Source organism: Epinephelus moara, chromosome 14 (assembly GCF_006386435.1).
Source record: "Epinephelus moara isolate mb chromosome 14, YSFRI_EMoa_1.0, whole genome shotgun sequence".
Lineage (NCBI taxonomy): Eukaryota > Metazoa > Chordata > Actinopteri > Perciformes > Serranidae > Epinephelus > Epinephelus moara.
In genome coordinates, this window is record NC_065519.1 from 8761459 (window position 1) to 8782166 (window position 20708).

The 20708-nt window shown below is 40.0% G+C and overlaps 2 protein-coding genes across 4 annotated transcripts; both read right to left on the reverse strand.

Annotated features, from left to right (window-relative positions):
- Nucleotides 1-150: 150 nt before the first annotated feature.
- Nucleotides 151-12366, reverse strand: synj2bp (synaptojanin 2 binding protein). 2 transcript variants are annotated; one of them, XM_050062924.1, is made up of 4 exons: nt 12167-12361; nt 11434-11570; nt 8287-8382; nt 151-3264 (listed from the first exon to the last, which is right to left on the reverse strand). In XM_050062924.1, exons 1-4 carry the CDS (start codon nt 12228-12230, stop codon nt 3121-3123), a joined length of 441 nt encoding a protein of 146 aa, XP_049918881.1. In that variant the 5' UTR covers nt 12231-12361; the 3' UTR covers nt 151-3120. The 2 variants fall into 2 exon arrangements, with proteins under 2 accessions (XP_049918881.1, XP_049918880.1); XM_050062923.1 differs by lacking the exon at nt 151-3264 and adding an exon at nt 4230-8058 and having other exon boundaries at nt 12167-12366.
- Nucleotides 12367-14473: 2107 nt separating this feature from the next.
- Nucleotides 14474-20708, reverse strand: lgals3a (lectin, galactoside binding soluble 3a). 2 transcript variants are annotated; one of them, XM_050062005.1, is made up of 6 exons: nt 20543-20708; nt 20112-20129; nt 19294-20022; nt 17952-18040; nt 17601-17757; nt 14474-15505 (listed from the first exon to the last, which is right to left on the reverse strand). In XM_050062005.1, exons 2-6 carry the CDS (start codon nt 20124-20126, stop codon nt 15350-15352), a joined length of 1146 nt encoding a protein of 381 aa, XP_049917962.1. In that variant the 5' UTR covers nt 20127-20129; nt 20543-20708; the 3' UTR covers nt 14474-15349. The 2 variants fall into 2 exon arrangements, with proteins under 2 accessions (XP_049917962.1, XP_049917963.1); XM_050062006.1 differs by lacking the exons at nt 14474-15505; nt 17601-17757; nt 17952-18040 and adding an exon at nt 18401-18844 and having other exon boundaries at nt 20543-20706.

The following is a 20708-nucleotide window of genomic DNA, read 5'->3' on the forward strand; positions in this document are numbered from 1 at the left end:
TCACAACATATTCAAAATGGCAATAATATTCTATCATGATAATATTGTATCATGGGCAACTGGTGAGCCCCACCCCTCGTATTTCCAGATTGATGTGAAACATTCTGTATTTCATGCCATTAAATAAAAATCCAAACAGCCAACAGCAGGTGAATTCAACATGAATTTTAATACAGTAGGTGCTTGGATGTAAAACACAAAGTATTTTGCATAATTTATTAGTGCTTCTGATCTGTGTTTTTTTTCTGGCAAACTGCACATATTCACAATCCCACTCAGCAGAGCGACATGAAATGTATTTACAGACGACGACAGCCACATACGGTCAGAGATAACTGCATGATAGCTGCGCTGCAGACTGACAAATGTGGACAAATACACCCAGCACACACAATTCACTTATTCATCTGTTCTATGGAAGTTACTGAAGAAGTTCCATGATTGTGGCTAGTGCAAAAAAACATTTTACATTGTTGACAGCAACTCATTTCTTAACAAAAAAGAAAAAAAGAAACCCTCTCCTTTACATAGAGCTGGCTCAAGCTGCTTTTCAGTATTAAGCTGTTGATCCTTCACACAAATGAACACAAATGTCCTCCGTCACAACCTACTCCCATTTTCATCAGTCACTTAGCAGAAGGTGTGGTGTGATTATAAGCACTGGCCTCCATGCAAAATTAGGAGAATGTCTGAAATGGCGGTGACACACGACACAAACATGGCAGCGTCTCTTAGAGTGTCTGTGACTGAGTGTTAAAAAAATGAACCGCTCGCGGCGTGATATGTGTTTGCGGCATGAATTGTTTCTTAGATAGAGATCTGATGGCTCACCCTGAGTGACCGTGCGACACTTTATAATAAACTCTTCAAAGTGAAACTACTTGGCGATACTTTGAACAAGTGTATTTTGCTTTAAAGGATAAATCTGGTTATAATATGTATTTTTCACATTGTCAACAAACCCCATTGGAAGACCAAAACCAACAACAGTCTGATACATCTTCTTGCTCTGTGCCATAGTGCTCCATCATCGTCCAAAAACTATTAAAAACACATCAATGAGCTGCACTGTTGGACCGGATCCTTTAATATGATGGATATGTACATAGTAGTGTATTCGAAGTCAGTCACATAAACACCTTTCTGCTGCTGTAAACACTCACTAGTGCACCAAATGTGTATTAATCCGCAGCTAAAAATAGTCCCCAACAAATTCAACACTTTCTCCTGTTTGAGTAACGTTAGCTAAAACCTACAGTGCCCACCTGTTTAAGGAATCAACCGAGTCATTTTTGAAAATGATTCTAACTACCCACTGAATAGCTCCTTCAAACAAACATACATTCAAAGGCTTTTTTTCTGTTCGCATTCGCACCACCAATAGTAACGCTAAAGTGATGTAATGTAATCTAGCTAGCAGCTGATGCAGCAACTTCACTTTCACATTGAGTCAAAAGCACGTTATATTTTTTTTGTTTTTAGTTATAGTTTTGCGCTGTCTTACTCGGCTAATGATTTTTTAAAAATGGCGTTTGCCAATATTGCATTGGCTGCGTTTGACCAATCAAGGTTCCTCTTGTGCTGGAAGAGTATAGGTGCTACAAAAGTCCCTCAAAATTGCGTTCTAAGAACTACGATCATTCCTGGTTCTTGCCAATGCGATCTCATTCCTACTGATCATACTTTGGCACTTGGGCAGGAGCTGTGTGTGTGACTAAGATGACACAAGAGGCAGCCTTTTCCGTTGTATCTTGACGCAGTAGGGGTTTGTGGTTAGGTTGGTTAAGGCTACAAAACTACTTGGTTATGGTGTGGAAAAGGTCGCAGATGCTGCCAAAAAACACCCAGTGCAGTGGCTCAAACGTGGCCGGAAAGGCAGTGTGTCGCTAAAAACCACCCAGCATTGAGTTGCACAGACGCTGAAACTGATGTTGTGTGTTGGTCTCGAACGCCAGTGTCCTGGGTCAGTGTCTGGCAATTTTTGGATCTGTCCACCTCCCCTCCCACCAAACCTGAGCGGACTTTTATGCTCTTTAAACTACGTCTGTTGCTCTGAGGTGTTGGTGGAAGGCCCAGTGCGTCTTACATAGATGCCTAAGCAGCATATTTTGACATTCTTGGAGTGAGACCAGTTTGTTCTTGCGGTGCAGACACAACAAAAAGGAGGATTCTTAGGACTGTAAAAAGTCCCTCCGGTCCAAAACCGCATCTATGTTCATGACGTATTCTTAAAGATTTACGTTCGGAACAAATGTACTTGAGGCTGAGCGCAACAGACAGAGTGAGGAAGTCAGAAAGTATTAAGAGACGGGCTAAACCACTGTGGTTTGGTGCTTATTATGGGATTTGTTGACATTTAGAAAACAGAGATTATCACCATCCTTTAATCTAATGTATTAATGGACGCTGTGGGTTGATTTTCATTTTGATCAAGATCAGGAGCAGCAAACACCACCATTACTTAGAATAGGCAGAAAAAGGCACTCTGAAGTCCATTACCAGACACAATTTATCACATTAACTGCAGGATGCCACTCCTCCCATGATTCTGTGCAACAGCGCAAAATGAAAATCAACCCCATTAATTTTTAAACACTGACAAACTGAAAGCACAGGGAGTTCCTCTCACGTCGGCCCTCACACAGATCTGCCATTCAGAGATGGAGGTACAGAGAGGCCAACGAGCGACTGAACACAACACTGTCTTTCAGTTTGTAAGTGGACCCTAACGCTCGAGCCAGTCTGACCTGACCCGAGGATTTAATAGTATTCTGCATACAACTTCTGTGTACGGGCAGCTGTTTGTCTCTGCCTGAGCTCAGCCCAGCTCAGCCCAGCAGCAGGAATGTCACATCCTCCTTCTACTCTTTACAATCACAAAGTTACCTATTCAAAGTAATCTCTGTGGTAAGAGAGCATCTGTTTGCATAGGAAAAGATGTCAAGAAGCTACCATTAATCACATTATACACATGAACATGGAGAAACTCATCAGTGACACCAAACAGCTACTAATCAAAAAAATATCGTCTACTGCTCAGAGTTTGTTCCCTCTTTCTTTTCTTTGGCCTTTTGCAAAGTTTTGGATCTTAAAAATAATATACAGACAACGTCGGCTTCGTTAAAAGTGCTTTCTGAGGTGCCGCATGTAAATGAATGCGAAGATGGAGGCGGCTCCCGCTAGAGCGAGCAGTATTCCCAGAGAAGACATGGAGGATTTGTGCTCGGGTTGTGAGCCAATGGGTCCGTTCATGTGATGGGGCAACTGTAAGACACAGATATAAAAACAAGGATACATGTTAAAGCTGCACTGGAGGTTATTTTATATAGAAATGCACCTGTTACTCTTTAAATCACAAGTGTAGACAGAGAGGAGTCAGCTACTCTGTGTTTGGATTACTGCACGTTCTGGTGTTGGACACACTTTCAGGTTCAGGAATCTTTGTGTATGATTCATCACTTCACTTAAAACTTACTTGATGTTATTGTTGGCCGTTCTCCAAAGCATATGTTGTCTGACTGATATGATTTAATCCCAGTGTGGCACTGGCATCAGCTTGCACATACTTGACACACTCATTCAGTTGGATTTATTTTCTGCTAAATCTTTCAAATGTAATGACTAATAAGCAACATCGCTCACTGGATTAGAGCAAACTTGAATTTCATAACTTGTTGCATTAGGCTCTGATCACACAGACAGGGAAACGCTTTTTTAACTGAATGCCACTAGTAAAAAAATGTTTGCTGCACCTTTTTATTGTTGCCAGGCAACCACTCCATCACCTCCTTACACCAACGTTCCTGTGTAATCAATCTACCAATTTTTTATTTTATTTATTTGACAGCAATCAGTATCTAGTTCCTGATATGTTGAGGCAGAGAGTACTGTCTGTAGCTCTGGTTGAGGGTGAGAGGCTGTCAGCAGATAAACAGAGATCTGTGTGGGTACATGAGACCCTAAAAAAGAGGGTGGATCATGGAGAGTACCACCAGTTGGTCCAGGAGCTTCTCCTCCATGATGGCTGTTTCCAGGCATACACTTTCTGTGTGATCAGGGCCTTAACACGGTCACTATTTAGCAGCACAGTCTAAAGCAGTGAAACTCAACTTACAGTCAAGATTTGGCTCGCAGTGGGGTGCTAGTTGGCCCACAACAATTTTTTAATTCACAGTGAAAATAAACTGATTCACACTGGGATTTTTTTGGTACTTTAAATGTAAATACGGTGTCAGAGTGAATAAAAAGCATCGAAATAGAGGATGTTTATCCATAAAAAAAAGTGCCAGGGGACGATCCCCCTGAACAGAGGTCCATACTAAGCCCTGAATGTCCCTAAATCTAGAAACACCTCTGTGTACACCACACCTGACCTGTGCAGGGCTGCTGCGACTGGATTTGCCTCTTGTCAAAGATGATTAGGTACCGCAAACAATGAAAGGTTGAAAAGATGCACTTAATTTATTACCTATACTGATAAATATGATTAATGGTTGTTTGTTAACTGGCCTCCTGTCATTTTGCAAAAGTGGCCCCCAGGTAAAGCAGGTTGAGTGTCCCTGGTCTAACGACTGAGTTATACTCAAAGTATCATCTGACCACATCTCGAGTCATAAAGAGGGGTTAGAGGCATGAATTGTTTCAATAGGAATAATGACACATGCTTGTTGACAGTCTTTCCTGGAAGGCATTTACACATAGTTTTGTATGTTTGCACACACAATGAGTCCAGGAAGTAAATGGGTAAAGACGGACAACAAGAGAGCCTGAGGAAGGGATTCAAAACAGCTTTGCATTTATGTCACATTATTGGTTTTGGAGAGTTTATAAAGTTGTCGGCTGCAGCTGAGTTATGTTTCCTGATAAAGAGGCAACTTTAGTCTATTCATAAATGACCAAAATAGAGAACAATAAAGGGTTGGGGGGGGTTGATGCTGAACAACATCTTGTGTTTCTTTCCCGACTTTGATCAATTTGGATCCATTTGTGAACTTATTAATACATGTTTGTACATTAAATGTTCTAACATTGCATTTTAGTACATCCTCTCTGTATATATTTAATTTAAATATTTCTTTCTATCTGTGTTGGTTTTTTTTGATTAGTTTGTCTCTTCTTATGTTTTTAGTATCTTTGTCCCTTCACTTTTTCTTTTTAATTTTTTTGGAACTGCTACTGCACTGTAATTTGAGCATCTGTTAATAAAAACAAATCTTTGCAAAAAAACAAAACCTATTTGTCACCATTTATGCGAGGGAATAATAAGTGTATGACACATTATCTTACATTATTTCTCGTTTAAATGGATGTGTTATTGGTGCTTTGATGTAATTTTAAAACATTTAAAAACAAATCTTTGAATCATTTTCTCAATAAATATTTGATGAGTGTGTGCCTTCAGATTTTGATTTGCAAAGCAGAAGTGAGGCTCGACTGAAAGTGTTTCATTCATTCCACTACATCCAATGTGAGTAGAGATAAACTCCCCTGCTACTGGTGACATCTTCTGACACAACACTAGTGAACCCATTGAAAGCACAAGAAGCATTAATGTCATCTGAAGTAACAACAGTATATTTCAGACCATTAATGCATGTATTCCTATCAATAGAATAAAAACACTACATATATATCACAACAGTCAAAACTACGTCACACACGTCTTCTGTCTCAGACCTGTCTCAGAGGTCTCACAGTCTAAGTGTCAGAGTGTATATTTGCTCACAGCGTGCCAGCTGTGAACAAATATCAGGTGTTACTGGGGATTTATTTTTCATTTTCTTGAGGAAATGTCAGTCAGGGGAACTCCAGGATGTAGGAGGAGGAACTACAGTGATATCGAAAGTAGAGCTGGGTGTTGCATTACCTCTAATCCTCAGCAGGACACAGTTCACTCATATCACATTACGTGACTTCTTCAGGCTTCACCATTGTGTTTAAAGCAGAGGTGGAAACCTCTCCTTAAATAAGGACCACCTCCACTAACAACAATGACTACACTTTTATGAAATATTAACCTTAAGGGAAAAGGAATAGAAGTGCAATTTCAGGTAGGGGAGAGCGGGGTTCAACCTAACACATTTTAGTTTTGGCTACATGTTATTAAAACTGTTTGAGATATTTTTTTTTTCCTTAACAACAAACACATCTCTGCTACACATGAACAGTTGTTTTACTTTTCTAGAGCTTACCTTTCTTCTACACTTGCAGAGAAATGGCAGAAGTGAAATGTTAAAATGGACCTCGTGGGTGGGGTCAATTGTAACAACACAATTAATTCAATACAATTACATCTATATACTATAGGTTGATAACATTTAAGGATCTATCTATGCTACGTATCCAAACATCTGTACATCCCTCATGTGACCACCACTGTTTCATGAATGCAGATCAACACATAGACGGATACGTAGTATGTGTGGATATTATATATTTCACTCTTATCATCTGTGATAGATTGATGGACAGATTCTTGTAGATACCTATTGCTCCATCTACATCAGTGGAAGAATAGGTATCCGTACAGGTTTTCATCCATCTGTTCGTCTATCATTGATCATGGTTGGACCCATAGATGTACATAGGTTGGATAACCTAGATCCATACATCAAAATAGGAGTATTGGATTTATGAATATTAAGACTGTGAGACTGTGTGTCAATAAGATATCTGACAAATTAAAAAATGCAAAGTATATCTCATTTAATTAAGGACATAAGTCAAATTTAACGTAAGTTTGAAGTGCAAAAATACGCTGTAGGAGGTTTAGTTGGAACACAGCGTTATAACTAACCCTGCTCTATGGAAATGTTATTAAGTCTAGCTAACACTTGCTGGGAGTTGGTTACATACTTCAAAACAGTGCTATGTTTTAGACAAGAAGACAGTTAATAAGATGATACATGGCTGGATTCGGTGACTTACAGAATAGAAGAAATAAAGAAATTAACTTAAATCAGCCAAAAACACTCTTTGTCAATGAACTTAGCTGAAACAAGTCCAGTCTCGGTGGAATATTGTGAGCCACTGTTTGGTGGTATTGTGGTCAAATGGCCAGAAGCACGAAAGGATTGACCCTGTGTAACTACTAAAAGTCTGTGTTACAATTTACTCCACGTCTGGAGGTTCCCCACGCTCCCCTAGTCAGCAAAATCCATTTAATTAGGTTTGGCTATTGTGTAGGCCATTGTTTCATTTTGAATTGAAGAAAACATTTAGCTATTAATGTTTTAAAGCTGAATTTGTTTTTCCCTTTACTAGTTGTGACTTGTCTATGGTCAGGGAAAGAGACAGACATGACCCAGCTCAGACCAAAGATTCACAACGAGACAAAACCGTTTTAGAACGTTGCAGAGAAAAGTTGCAGATGACGCGCTTGCTTGCTGCAGCAGGTGTTCCGTCCCCACAGTGTGCCGGTGTCAGACAGTGGGTCGCTGCTGCTGCTCGCTGTATGTGCTTATGCCCCCCCCACACACACATTCTCCCTGACTGATTAATTGGCACTGGTTTATATTATTGTGGTGTATTTATTATGAATACAGTCCATCTGATGCTTGTTGTGTTTGTTTTTTGCCGTTTCATCACTACTACAAATGCAGCTGTAGTCAGTACCTCACTATCATTGTCCTCATTCATATTTTAAGACGCTACAAATTATATTCAGTCACAAAATAAACCTGAAAAGCTGCAAATCAGAACAGAAGCACAGAGAGTTGTTGCATAGAGATGATACACCGTCTCACCGACAGGTTTTTAGAACGTTGCAGAACGGCACGTTTGTTTCAACTCATCTTGTTGCGAATCTTTGGTCTGAACTGGGCTTTAAACGCTTCACATAGGGGGATTTTTGGGGGCTAAACTACACTCACCACAACCTGGAGCTACTCTTACCTCACACTGCATTTCGTTGCTCTCCTCTGAACTATATACACTTCTGTACTTTGATGTCTCTTTCTCTTCTTCTCCACTGGTCATCTCTCTGAGCTGCATCAGTGTCCTTACGCCTTTCTTTCGGTGGCTCCCTCTTCTCTCCTGCCTCCATGCTTTTTTCTTTTCCTTTCGCAATGAGAAACGCCATCTGAGCGGCGACTTACAGTTGACCTTTGGTAACATCAGCTCGTCAAAGGTGCAGCACCGCACGTTTTACAAATGAAGCAGCTCATTTCATTTTGAATCATGGATAACGTTATATTCTGAGCCAGTCAGCCTGAAATGTGTCTCTGAACGGCTGCTTCGCCTTATTAAAGGTGCTGTTGCATGTTTGTTTTTTGTTTTGTTTCTTACCTTTTTCATTACACGGAGCTCCACGTCCTCGCCTGCTGTCCTGAACAGGTCCACCGTAGCTCTGTGTGTCAGATCCTCGAGCTTGACTCCGTTGATCTACAAAACCCAGAAGAAACAAAAACAATGAGAGAGGCTGAAACAAGGGAATGGATATAATTATTTTGGTTTGAAAAATGACTCAAACAATTAATGGATCGTCAAAATAGTTGCTACTTTATCTTCTAACTTTAATATTCATTTCAATCAGGGGAAATATCAACAGTGGTGGAAAGTAACTAAATACATTAACTCAAGTACAATTTTATTTCCATTTCATGCTACTTTATATTTAGGTTCCACCACATTTTGGAGGCAAATATTGCACTTTGTACTCAAAACATTTATCTGAAAGCTTTATTTACTTCACAGAGTCAGATTAGTAGAACAAAGTATAACCAAGTAATTAAAGATGACAGTTAATCTACCCAGCAGGATGTAAATTAGCCCCACCTTTAACCGCTGCAACATTAAAGCTCTCCCACCTGTGTAAATCAAATAGTGCCATTTAAGTGGCGGTGGGCGGCTGCACAATAATGTTTTAACAGGGTTCTTGCAGCTGAAGGCAAGTTTATTATATTGTAAGACTATTTTATGCCAATTTGAATGAAATTTGAAAAGAATTTTACAATAACCAAAACTGAAAAAGTAAACACAAAGAAAAACATAAACCGACATCCATTACTCTGAATTAGGGACAATTTTGCACACGCTTCTTGTGACATAAAATATGACTTGATGATTTTGTGATTCTCACTCTGCATGTGGGTTTTCACTGCCTTGATTCCCATCATGTCGAGTTTTAAAAACTTTTTGCATGAAACACACCCTGCCTCAAATGCATTGCCTTGTGGCAAAAATGCAGTAAAAATTTGGTTAAATGGTTTTGCTGAAGTTGCACTTCCCAATGTCATCCAGGGTACAGTAACAGCTAGCTAGCTAAATAATAATAATGTTAATAATAATAATAATAATGATAAACTTTATCTATACAGCACCTTTCATACAAGAAGTGCAGCACAAAGTGCTTTACAATAAGGGCAGTATAAGCGCTGAGTGCTTCACATAAAAATAGACATAATGGACATAAAACAGACAAATAAGGCGATTCAATATAAAAGGACATTTAAAACAGTATAAGCATGGATTAACTGATTCATAAAATCATTAACTTGTAAAACTATAAATCTTAAACTCAAGTAAGATTTTAAAGGAGCTGCAGCAGCGTGAAGCGCAAAAAGAAAGTAAAAGCGTAGAAAGAGTTTCAGACCTGTATCAGGAAGTCACAGCTAGTTAAAGTCTAAAGTGAACAGATACGTTTTTAGCTTTCTTATAAAGATATCTAGCGAGCTAGCTTCCCTGATATCTATAGGTAGTGTGTTCCATAGCTTTGGGGCGTAACTGACAAAGGCTGCATCCACAATCTTCTTCTGGCTGTTGCTTAGTATTAAGTCTAGTTTTTAATACCAATTAAGACCTGAAATAAATTTAATGCCTTTTAAGACAGGAACCAAAGAGGTTTTAGCGATGACACATATCAAAAATACCCTCCTCAAGGACAAATCTTATAAAAAGGTTATTTCAAAACCACACCGGAGCCTCCAGTAACGTAATAAAAAAACTGTGTTTAAGTCAAAATAAGGTGGGAAACAGAGAGTACAGTAATGTGACAATCAACAGAAATGTGAAGAGATATTTAGACCACACTGGAAAACAACAAGCTCTCCAAGCTGGAGATAATTTAGCTTGAAGAATGTCCTTTGTTATTTCTGTACTCCTGCCCAGAAGAAATTTTATTCAAATCAAACTGACTGTGGGATCTCATGGAAACGCAGATGTTAATCATTTTCATATATTTTGGAGCTGTCCCTCTATGGCTTTATTTTGGACTGAAATTAATGGCATCTTTTTAACCAAAATAATTTTTAGCCTTGAGCTGATGTACCTGATTAGACTGGAGGAACTTGAATGGAGAATCAAGGGTAAATATTTGTTGAGAATACTGTTGATGGCCAGTAAGAAATGACTAGTGTTCGTCAAAGGACTGAGTTGGTATACAATATTTATGTGACGGAGGGAATAGGCTCATTCAAGATGAGCCAGGCTTGCACAGATTCGATCACCGGTGATCACCACACAATGCATGACGGTTAGTTTTGTGTCCATTCTGTTTTGTGTTCATCCCGACCTGCTCTGACATCATGCAAAAGTGGACAACGGTAATCTCGCAAGATTGAGGCAGCTGCAGTTTTTAGAGCCAGTTGCTGCAGTTGTCGACTTGTTTTATTTTTTTGAGTATTTAGCATCACAGAGACTTGTGGTCGGTAATATGTGAGGATTCTTACAATAACATCTGTACACATGTGAAGCCCTGACTATATCTGACTGATCTTTCATGAAAGCTGTTGTCTTGTATTTTTTTTAAAATTACATTTACCTAATAGTCAGACACGATTTATCTAGCCTGTGTAGTTGAGGGGACAGATCTGCTCTGCAGCAGCAAACTGATATGATGCTGATTTACATGAGAATTCATGTGAAATGGAGGTTGAACCATGAACATGAATTACAGATTGCTTCTAAAGCATTTTAAGAGGCTAAATTGAACTGAAACTGAAGACTGAAAACAAACTGATATATAAGTCTCATAACATTTTAAAGAATCAGCATTAGATCTAACAGGATGTTAGTGTTTCTGTGACTTCCTGTACGGACTGAAAGCTGCTGGAAACTGTCCGACTTGAACACAGCTTTTTGTCACCACCTCCTGCTGCAGCCACCTGATCTCGTCCACTTTCGAGGCGTGGTGCAATTCATCTCGAATGAGCGTAATTACTTTTGAGAGCCAAGAAGGATTATTGAGAACAGGCTAAAATGCAAAGTGCACGCCTCAAACTTTGGACCTGAATTTGTGTAAATGTGCAACAGAGACACATCCCAGTGTCACTACTACTCTCCAGTCTATACATGTAAATATCTGTTTATATATTGATCCAATTTTTGTTTGTTCATGCTCAAAAGGTATTCATGTTCATGTGGTGACAATTTTGTTCATGTAGTTGTGGTTCACTCTAAGCTCCTCCACCCTTGATAAAAGTCTGAGTTTATTACCGCCAGGATCTTGTCCCCCTCTTGGAGTCTTCCGTCCACAGCTGCAGCTCCATCGTCTTTAATTTTGGACACATATATGCCACTGTCATTCATCACATACTGCTGGTCCACGCCTCCAACTATATTGAATCCCAAGCCTGCAAAAAAACACAGACACTGTCATGAGACAGATGTATTGCAGTGAAATCCAATAAAGACAACTCCACAGTTGTTTACCTGGGCAGAGGTTGTTGATTCAATCATAACATGTATGTCAGTGGATCAAAGTACAAGAGAAGTCAATCCAGCTCTGAGCTGCTGCTCAAAGAAACGCCACTTCACTAAATGTTACATAACAAGTATAAATCTGACATTAGTCTCTAATGAAGCTAAATAAACCTTCCTAAGTGTCCAGCTCCTCCACACAGAGACAGCCTGTTACAATCTGACAGGCCGAGCAGCAACGTTACTTTTAAAGATTTTAACAGCGTCAAAGTTCATAATTAAATCATTATTTCTTAATTAAACTAACTCATAAGAGCTCAGTCAGCCCCCACAGCTCTATTCCCTAACTTGTACTACATGATAACACATGGTTGAGTGAGGTTTTGTTATTTTTGGTACGCAAATTAGCCGTTAGCTTCAGGATGCACACACTAGCCTGACAGCGTTGATTTTTGCTGCTACGTAGCTAACTAGCTAGCAGCGTCACGGCTACATGCTAACTGTGCGTCAAGTTGTCCGGTGCTCTTACCTGCGGGTCCTCGCTTCAGCTTAATGTCCACCACGTCGGGTGAGGAGTGCAGAGAGCCATTCATTTTGTCGGGACACCTGTTGGTTAAAATAAGAGTTGAGAGAAAGGGGGACAAACTATTTATCTGAAGGTGAACTCATTGAGGAGTTTCGATTTGCTTCCTTCGGTGCACTGCAGGCGGTGGGTTGTGGTTGTGCTGCCCCCTGATGGACAGAGGCGGGACTGCAGGCCGACCTTTGAATTACACAGCAGGGAGGTGGATGAGGGAAAGTGAGACACTGCATCAAGTCATTTTTGGCTTCTAACCTCTCCTGCACAATGTTTTAACTTTTAATTTCTTTTCCTGTATTTTCTATACATGAACTAAACTATTGTTAAATCAGGGGCGTAAATATACACAGTGCACACAGTGTGGCTGCACTAGGGCCTGTGAGGTGGGGGGCCCAGAGAGGGAGTGGGCCCTCCAATGATGTGTTGGGTGGAGAATGGGCTCTTATGAGTGATTGCCAGCTTGTAAATATGCCTGTGTTCAAAGAATTGTCATTAAATAAAAACAGTGCCCATCTCTGTTGTGTTTATTTTTTCTTTTTTGTAAAAGAGTCAATAGCATCTAAAACAAAATTATATGCTTGTTCTATTACTGTAAATCAACTACAAATCAAAGATTCTATGGCTATGAATAAACTATTAAATAAACAATCTCTGATATTTTTAACTACAGTTATGTATGTTGATGTAATCCAAAATCAAGTCACTGATCATGTGACAAAACGATACGTGCATGATAATGTGCATTAGGGCCCAAAGTAACAACCTTACGCCACTGAGTTAAATCCTCAGCTCTACATGTCTTTAGATGACTCTCTCCTCACATGCACATATCATTTGTACTTTACCATGTGAAGCTAGCTGTGTGTGAGAGTTAGTTCTAATATTTTGCATCTTAGTTAAGTTTATAGTTTCTACCTTACTGCTTACTGCTTTTTATATTCTATATTTGAACCTTACTGTTATCTTGTTTATTCTATTGTGTATTGGCTTTACATTGCTTTTTATTTTATTATAGTCCTTGTATATTGCATGCTTTGTATCTGCACTCCTCCAACTTTGTATTGCAGCTGCTGCACCAAATTCCCTCAGGATAAGTTAAGCTTTATCTTATCTCATGAACTTTTGCACATGCCCTGGTCAATAGTTTGCACGTCTGCACAAAGCTGTACAGCTCTTCCACTTTGACACATATATTTTATGCATTTCTTATATATTTTCAATTATACATTTTTCTGTGTCATGTTTGTGTTAACCTACTTGGCAATAAAACGTGTGTCTTATTCGTGTTGCACACTGGACTATAACACCGCACTGCATCTGTACATTTTTCTAATGGTAGCACTGTATTTTATTTCCAACAAGTCTTATCAGTTTCATTAATGGTTTTTTTTTCATCTTACATTATTTTTGGTTATCTTATTCCATATTTGTATTATTTTACTTGATTTTATTTACCTAATAACAATCCTTAAAAACCAAAAACCAAAGTTTTCTATTTGTAATATAACTTACATTGTTCATATTAGTTATTTCTGTGTGTACCTGTATAGGTTTACATAAATATATATACAAAACTGTATATATTCCCGGTAAATATCATTGAGCTTCCTGCTTTATTCTTTCCCTGATTGCTATTTTTATGTACTTTATTCTGTAGTAGTGCCATTTTGTTTTATTGTATCCTGCTTTAAATATTTGATTGTACATTGTCTGTGTATAGGTTTTTACTCTGTATACAGTATACACACGTAACTGTTTATCTTCCCTGTAAATACAATTCGTTTTTATTCCTTTCTTTAGTGTTTTTTAATATACATTGTAAAATGTAATTGAATATTTTACCATTTTATTCTAAAATTACTCCCATAATGAAGTCTTACATTCAAAATTCTACTTGTGTCCAGATAAAGACAAGTGTTTATCTGTGAATGCTGCAAGTTATAGCGAAGCTGATTTTTGTGCTTGTGTTTGAAATTGTCTCTATTAAGCCATGTTTAATGTGTGTTTTACAGCACTTCACAGAAACCTGTAACTGAAAACCTGTGGCCAATATCACAGAAAATACTGGGATATATATTGCGTATCACCAGTCAGCCTGTAAATAACAAGATACAAGTTTTTGTCTATATCACCCAGCCCTATAGATGACACACATTCTATCACTGTAATAGATCAGGGGAACACAATGTGAAACCAACATTCAGAGGGCCAAGGAAGGATTGGCTTCCTCCATGTTGGAGTGAAATAAAGAATGTGAACAGGGAAACTAGTATTTATTATGTGCGCAGGCAGGCAGCTCATGAAAACAGTACAACATTCTGAATCAAACAGTTTCATCAGTCATTTGTTTGTTGCCCTTTATGTAGTAATCAGTCTATAATCTCAAAATAATGTACCACTGGTATCTTTGGCAACAAATAAGATCCCCCGTCTCGCCCCTTTCCAACATTTTAATGTGAGCTTCACTTTTTTTAGCACTTGATTTGACTTCAACATGAAATCAATAATTTGTATCGTGACCTTCCAGTCTGAGAGCTCAGGAGGATTAATGCTGTCTGTGTATCATTACGTTTAACAAACCTCATCATTAGCCGACTTTATGTTAACAGGCCAGTGAGTCCTGAGGGCGGGGGGGTTGGACAGCACTGAATAAGGTGGGGAAGTTGATTTCAGCATCACACTCTCATGCATTACAAAGGCTTATCAAGATCTTGATATAAGGATGAAATAATAAACATACACGTACTGTAAACAAAATACAGCATACTAATGGAAATATGTTCCACTTGGCCTACAATCTTTTCATCAGGTATAAATTAGTACTTCCATAAAATGCCTGTTTGTCTCATTCACTACTTTGATACTGTTATGTCATAAAATATATTGGATTGTGAGTGGCATAAAAGAAAGAGATATCATCCAGAAAAAAACAGAAAGGATTATAGTGTGCAAACCTGGGTTAATCTGCCATCTGCTCTGTAATAAATGACCAAGTGCCAGGTGGGTAAAGATTGCACCTCGCTGACTATTGTGCCTCAAAAACTCCATCATGGTATTTGAAAGGGATTCAAATACGGTGGTAAAGTGTGACCCAGGTCTCCTCTACAGCACGTGCTTTAGTAGCTCTGAGACTCAGATCATGCTCGGCGCTGCACTGTGGAGGACGATGTCACCAGTCACTCGCAGCAGGGTCACTTCCTCCAGCCCGCCGACTCTGTGCTCGTACTCCATCAGGTGGGTGCCGTCCACCGCCACTTTAAACGAGTCCTCCTCAACGAGGATCTTCAGCTGCAGGGAGAGGAATAAAAACTTTGACACTCAAGCCACATTACCGAGAGTACTGAAAGTAGAGCTGAAACAATTAGTCAATCAGAAACATTTTTAAAGTGACAGTTCACCCTCAAATCAATACATTTCAACAGCAATGTCTCTTCACAGAAATCATAAGCCAGTTACTCAAGATAATCCACAGACCTTGTTGTGAGAAGTTTCATGAGGGAACTATTTTCTTTCTATCAAACTGCACCCACCGACTGTATCACCACGCAGAAGGAAGAGTACATCTACTCACAGATAAGAGACACATGCTTGTGACAGCAGCAGATATTTAATGGAGTCCTCCTCAGCTGAGCTGTAACGTTAGCTAGCTCAGTGATGCTAGGTGAGCTAGCAGTAGATGCACTCTTCCTTCTGAGCAGTGACACATTTGGAGGGTGTAGTTCGGTAGAAAGAAAATAGTTCCTACATGAAACTTCTCACAACAAGGTCTGTGGATTATCTTGAGTAACTGGGTCATGATTTCTGGAAAGAGTCACTGCTGTTGAGTTTTTCAAACCATCAAGCAATCAACAATCCAAACAAGCAATCTTAGGACATTATCTCCGGCTCCTGGAGAATATTATCTGCATATTTTTTTAACTACTTTCTGATACTTTATAGATCATAATTTAGAACATAATCTGCTGGTTAATCGATAATGACAAGAACTGTTGGTTGGAGCCCAGAATGTAACTTATCGACGTAAAGCTAATATAAGATTCTTGATTTTAACTGACAGAACACTGCAGGAAAACGTCGACACAAAATATCAAAAAAAGGTCATTCTTTGTGCAGTTTAAGCTGTTACACAGGTATCACACCTGGAAGACTGACACTCCTGTCATACTGACTTAAAGGCTTGAGCTTGTCACTGATATGAACGGTTTAGCCAAGAGTTTACAGACCTATAACACTGCTTCTGAACACTTTTTAAGTGTGACACAGATTAAATATGTTGAACACGTCACAAGAATATTCTTAGTCCACCAACAGTCCTCCTTTAGTGTCATTAGTTGACTAGTTGCCCGCATGTTTACGATATTTATTTAATTATTATATACTTTGGTGGTGTGAGAAAGAATAGTATCAGTAACATTGTTAACACTGTGCTACATTACAGAGAAATACAGAACCGTAATAATGAACCTTCATTAATATAGGCCTATATTTTATCTACAAGTGCACGTCACACACTGAGCGAGCCGCCTGTTAATGACGCTGTGGGCTAATGGGCATGTAGCTACTTCCATGTTTCAGATGATACGTCATGTTTGTAGTCGACCAATGAAGATGAGTTTACATATCACCTTGGGTTTGTCCTTCACCTTCTCAAAATGATCCCACACTTTGGATTTCCTGCCCGACATGTTAACTAGCCTGTGGAATAACCACAGGTACCAGCCCTGGAAATTAACCTGACTCCTCTCTGATTGCTGAGTGTGGCTACGTGGCCTGTGAGTCCATGCTGGCTTGTTATTTATAGACTTAGTTGACTTTTTATTTTACGTTTTTTAGGATGTTTAAAGCTGCTGAATGCAAACTTTGTCCATAAACTTTAGCAGAATATCTGAATGGACCTGTTTTCATTAACAACATAATTTGACAACGCTAACAGGCCCAGGAATATACACCCAGGCTATAAATAGCCACATTAGCTATTTACACCATGGGTGTAAATAGCTAGTGGGTTCATTGTTGGCAACAGACACCTTGGTGCAAATATCATCTGCCAAAAAAAACATGTCATTCAAGTTGTCAGTCACGCACAGCAGAGGGCCAATCAAGCACAAAGTAAAAACACCAAGGTGTGACACTGAAAGGCTCAATTATGTATAAAATATGGACATTTCTGTTTTCTTTTTAAGATGATTTTTTAGGGAGTTTTGCCTTTATTACGGCACAGCTCGAAACTGACAGGAAAGGGGATGACACTCAGCAAAGTGCCACAAGTTGGAATCAGGACTCATCCTACATGGGGTGATCACTCTACTTGTTGAGCGAGAGGTTGCCCTGAACTTCTGCGTTTTCAAATCTTAGCTACAGGTCCATTTCCTCATCACTTTACCTCAAAACGGCGTCCCTGAACAAACGGAAAGCCTCCTTCCCGCTCCTCCGGCCCCCAACATCCACCCAGGTTGGAGTTTCTGACAATTGTTTGCTCATGAAATCGAGGATTGAAGTGAAAGACGACATCTGGGCCTTTGATAAAGTCAACTTGGAACCTGCAAGAACAAGAAATTGAGACTGAGCGCTGCTGACAACTAATTATTCTTCCACTGTTCAATTAATGAAATGACAACACCGCCATGTTCTGGAGGATTAAAATGAATGAAGGTTAATTATCAGACATCCAGTGATGTCTCTCAAACAGAAAACATCGCTGACAGCTGAATTAGAGGATGAATGTTGGTCATACCTGTCTGCACCGTGAACAGGCTCCGCATCTATTGTGATTACAAGTCGTGGCATAATCCCAGCATGAAGTGGGAGATCATACGGCACCATCTGTAAGAAATACAGCAAAACATTTACCATGCCCTGTTTAGAAATTAAGAAATGCTGAAAGAGAAATCGTTTGAGAAAAATTGTTTATTAAGCAGAAATACACAAATAGAAACAGTGTTCATCTTGTTTTAAATATCCCCAGGACCAGAAGTTGAATCACATTCGATCACTTATATCCTGGAAGTGTTAAAGTAGTGAGGGGATTTTTTTTAGTTAAACATTATTCAAAATGTTGACCCTGCCCACATTCCTAATGCAACACCCCAATGAGTCACACATCTCCTCCATTTAGCTCAGCACTCTTACGCAATTCACAATGACTAGTCGAGACGACGACAGAAAAAGTCCAAGTAAAGTCAAATCAGTTTTCAACATTTTTTACTACAACAAGCCATTCATTGTACAAACTGACTTCTGATAGAAATGACAGCAGACAAAAATACCTTTGAAGTGAAACCATGTACAAAAGTGACAGGGTAATGTGGAGCATACAAATTTTAATCAAACTGTGATTTTATCAGAGAATATATAAGTGTCTTATTACATTAAACATTGGCACACGTGAACAGTAAACATGAGCTGTGTAAATATTTACCACTAAATTATATTGCACTTCATTTTAATCAAAACATTCCCCAGGCAGGTTGAACAAAACCCCTTAATAAACCCAAATACTGTGCATATAGTCTTTGCCACACTTTCATGTAGCCTAATCAAACCATATGTTGATGCTGGAAGTGACGTCCATGTCCGAATGAAAAGTTGAGTTCATTGCTTTCAATTATATGGTGGATTATATCTGGGCTGAAAGAGAAAAATACATTTTTGATGACTACTTTTGAATATTTGTCAATGCTGCTTTATGTTTTGTTTTGCACCCCAGCAGAGCCCAAGATACAGAAGAAATAATCCAATGCAGCCCTCGCTGAAACTGTGCCGTCCTGCAGTCAATCCCAACAAGGCAGGAAACTAACTAACTTCCACCAGCACTAGTACGAGGCCGACACCACATTAGTCACACTGTATATTCTAGAGGAGACCTAGTAACCCAAGTAGAATTAAATATCTAATTATATGATATAGGTGACCTGCTAAAGTGGCCGACAGTGTAGATGTACACTTGGCTGGTTGTAATTTCCTATCCTGACTCCCAAAGACTGTCACCCCAAGAGAGATGAACACCAGAAGAACACACATCAGAAAAGAAATGCAGCAAGCAAGCAAAGTTATTTGTAAACAGTGTTTGTACTCACCATCATGCCTCCTGGAGCTGAAGGCCCACCGTATGGACCCATAGGCCCAGGGCCAGGACCAAAGGGGCCAGGAGCAGGAGGAAAGCCTCCACCTGCAGGTGCTCCCCATGACCCAGGGGGTATTGGAGGAAAGCCACCAGCAGGGTATGCAGGGAAAGAGCCGGGGCCAGCTGGAGGGGGGAATGCACCTGGACCACCTGGTCCGTACATCCCATTGCCTCCTCCTGGCTGACTTCCTGGGTAAGGCATATTTGGATAAGGCCCAGGTGGGGCTCCAGGCCCTGAAGGAAATGGTCCAGTTGGGTAAGAAACAGGGCCTCCAGGTAGCTGTCCTGGAGCTCCTTCAGGTGGGTACTGCCCGGGGTACTGCCCAGGAAACTGCCCAGGGGCCCCGGGGCTGGAGGGGAACTGCCCTGGAGCTCCTGGCGCAGGTGGGTATTGTCCAGGAATCCCAGGACCAGGGGGGAACCCACCAGGTGCTGAAGGAGGTCCGGGGTATTGCCCTGGTGCTCCAGGACCAGAGGGAAATGGGAACTGCCCTGGCGCCCCTGGGCCAGATGACCCACCAGAGTAGTCACCCGGAGCAGAGGGCTGGGTGGGCGCTCCTGGGGCTGAACCTGGCCATCCTGGGTTTGCAGGAGGTGGAGGGTTACTGGCAGGGGCAGTCGGGTTAGTGTTCCCTATTTTCTTTGCTGCGCTCGGGGTGTCGTCTCCTAAGGCATCTGACAGCTGAAGCCAAAGAGAAATGGAAAGTGACTCTCTCTGTATACACTAAAACAACCGCTTAACCACGTTATGATGCAATCATTTGAACTCACCGAGAAATCTGCCATGATCTAAAACACAAAACAAGATGAGAACTTTCATTAGGAAGTTGTAACAACAGGGTGTAAGAAGCTGTCAAACACTGGAGGCTTGTCACACACAGGCTCTGAGTAATAGCACAGTAAATGTTTCCATCCCCGAACTGGTGATCAACAGAATCCATTTGGGCACGGTGGAAACAGCTTGACTAAAATTAAATATCATTACGACAACCTACACAGATACTACGTTGACTTTAGCTGCCTATTAACAGGGATATAGTTTAAAAATATCAAGTTAACTGGTGTTACATAGTTGGCTAACGAGCTAGCTAACAGCAGCTAACTGTTAGTTATCGTTAGGATGGTTAGCTCGTGTGTTTATTTTAGCTCCTCGGTGTCATAAAACATTAAGTAATGAACACATATATTCATGCTAACGTTACCTCGGCAGAAGGTGAGCCGCTCTCAGGTGATATGAGTTTAACAGCGATGAATTATCCAGCTGTAGGAGCCAGTTAGCCAGCTAATGTAGCCTGCTGAGGCTTAAAACTACAAGCTAACGTTGGTCCTGCTCTCACAACTACAACTCTCGACAAGGAAGGACGCACA

Coding starts and splice junctions, on each gene's coding strand:
- lgals3a (XM_050062005.1), bottom strand. Junction 17,758..17,951: donor CCTGTTCACGGTGCAGACAG/GTATGACCAACA, acceptor TTGTTCTTGCAG/GTTCCAAGTTGACTTTATCA. Junction 15,506..17,600: donor TTCAGGGACGCCGTTTTGAG/GTAAAGTGATGA, acceptor CTCTCCCTGCAG/CTGAAGATCCTCGTTGAGGA.
- synj2bp (XM_050062923.1), bottom strand. CDS start 12,230: ATGAATGGCTCTCTGCACTCCTCACCCGACGTGGTGGACATTAAGCTG. Junction 11,571..12,166: donor GCTGAAGCGAGGACCCGCAG/GTAAGAGCACCG, acceptor GTTTTTTTGCAG/GCTTGGGATTCAATATAGTT. Junction 8,059..8,286: donor AGCTCCGTGTAATGAAAAAG/GTAAGAAACAAA, acceptor TCATTGCGAAAG/GAAAAGAAAAAAGCATGGAG.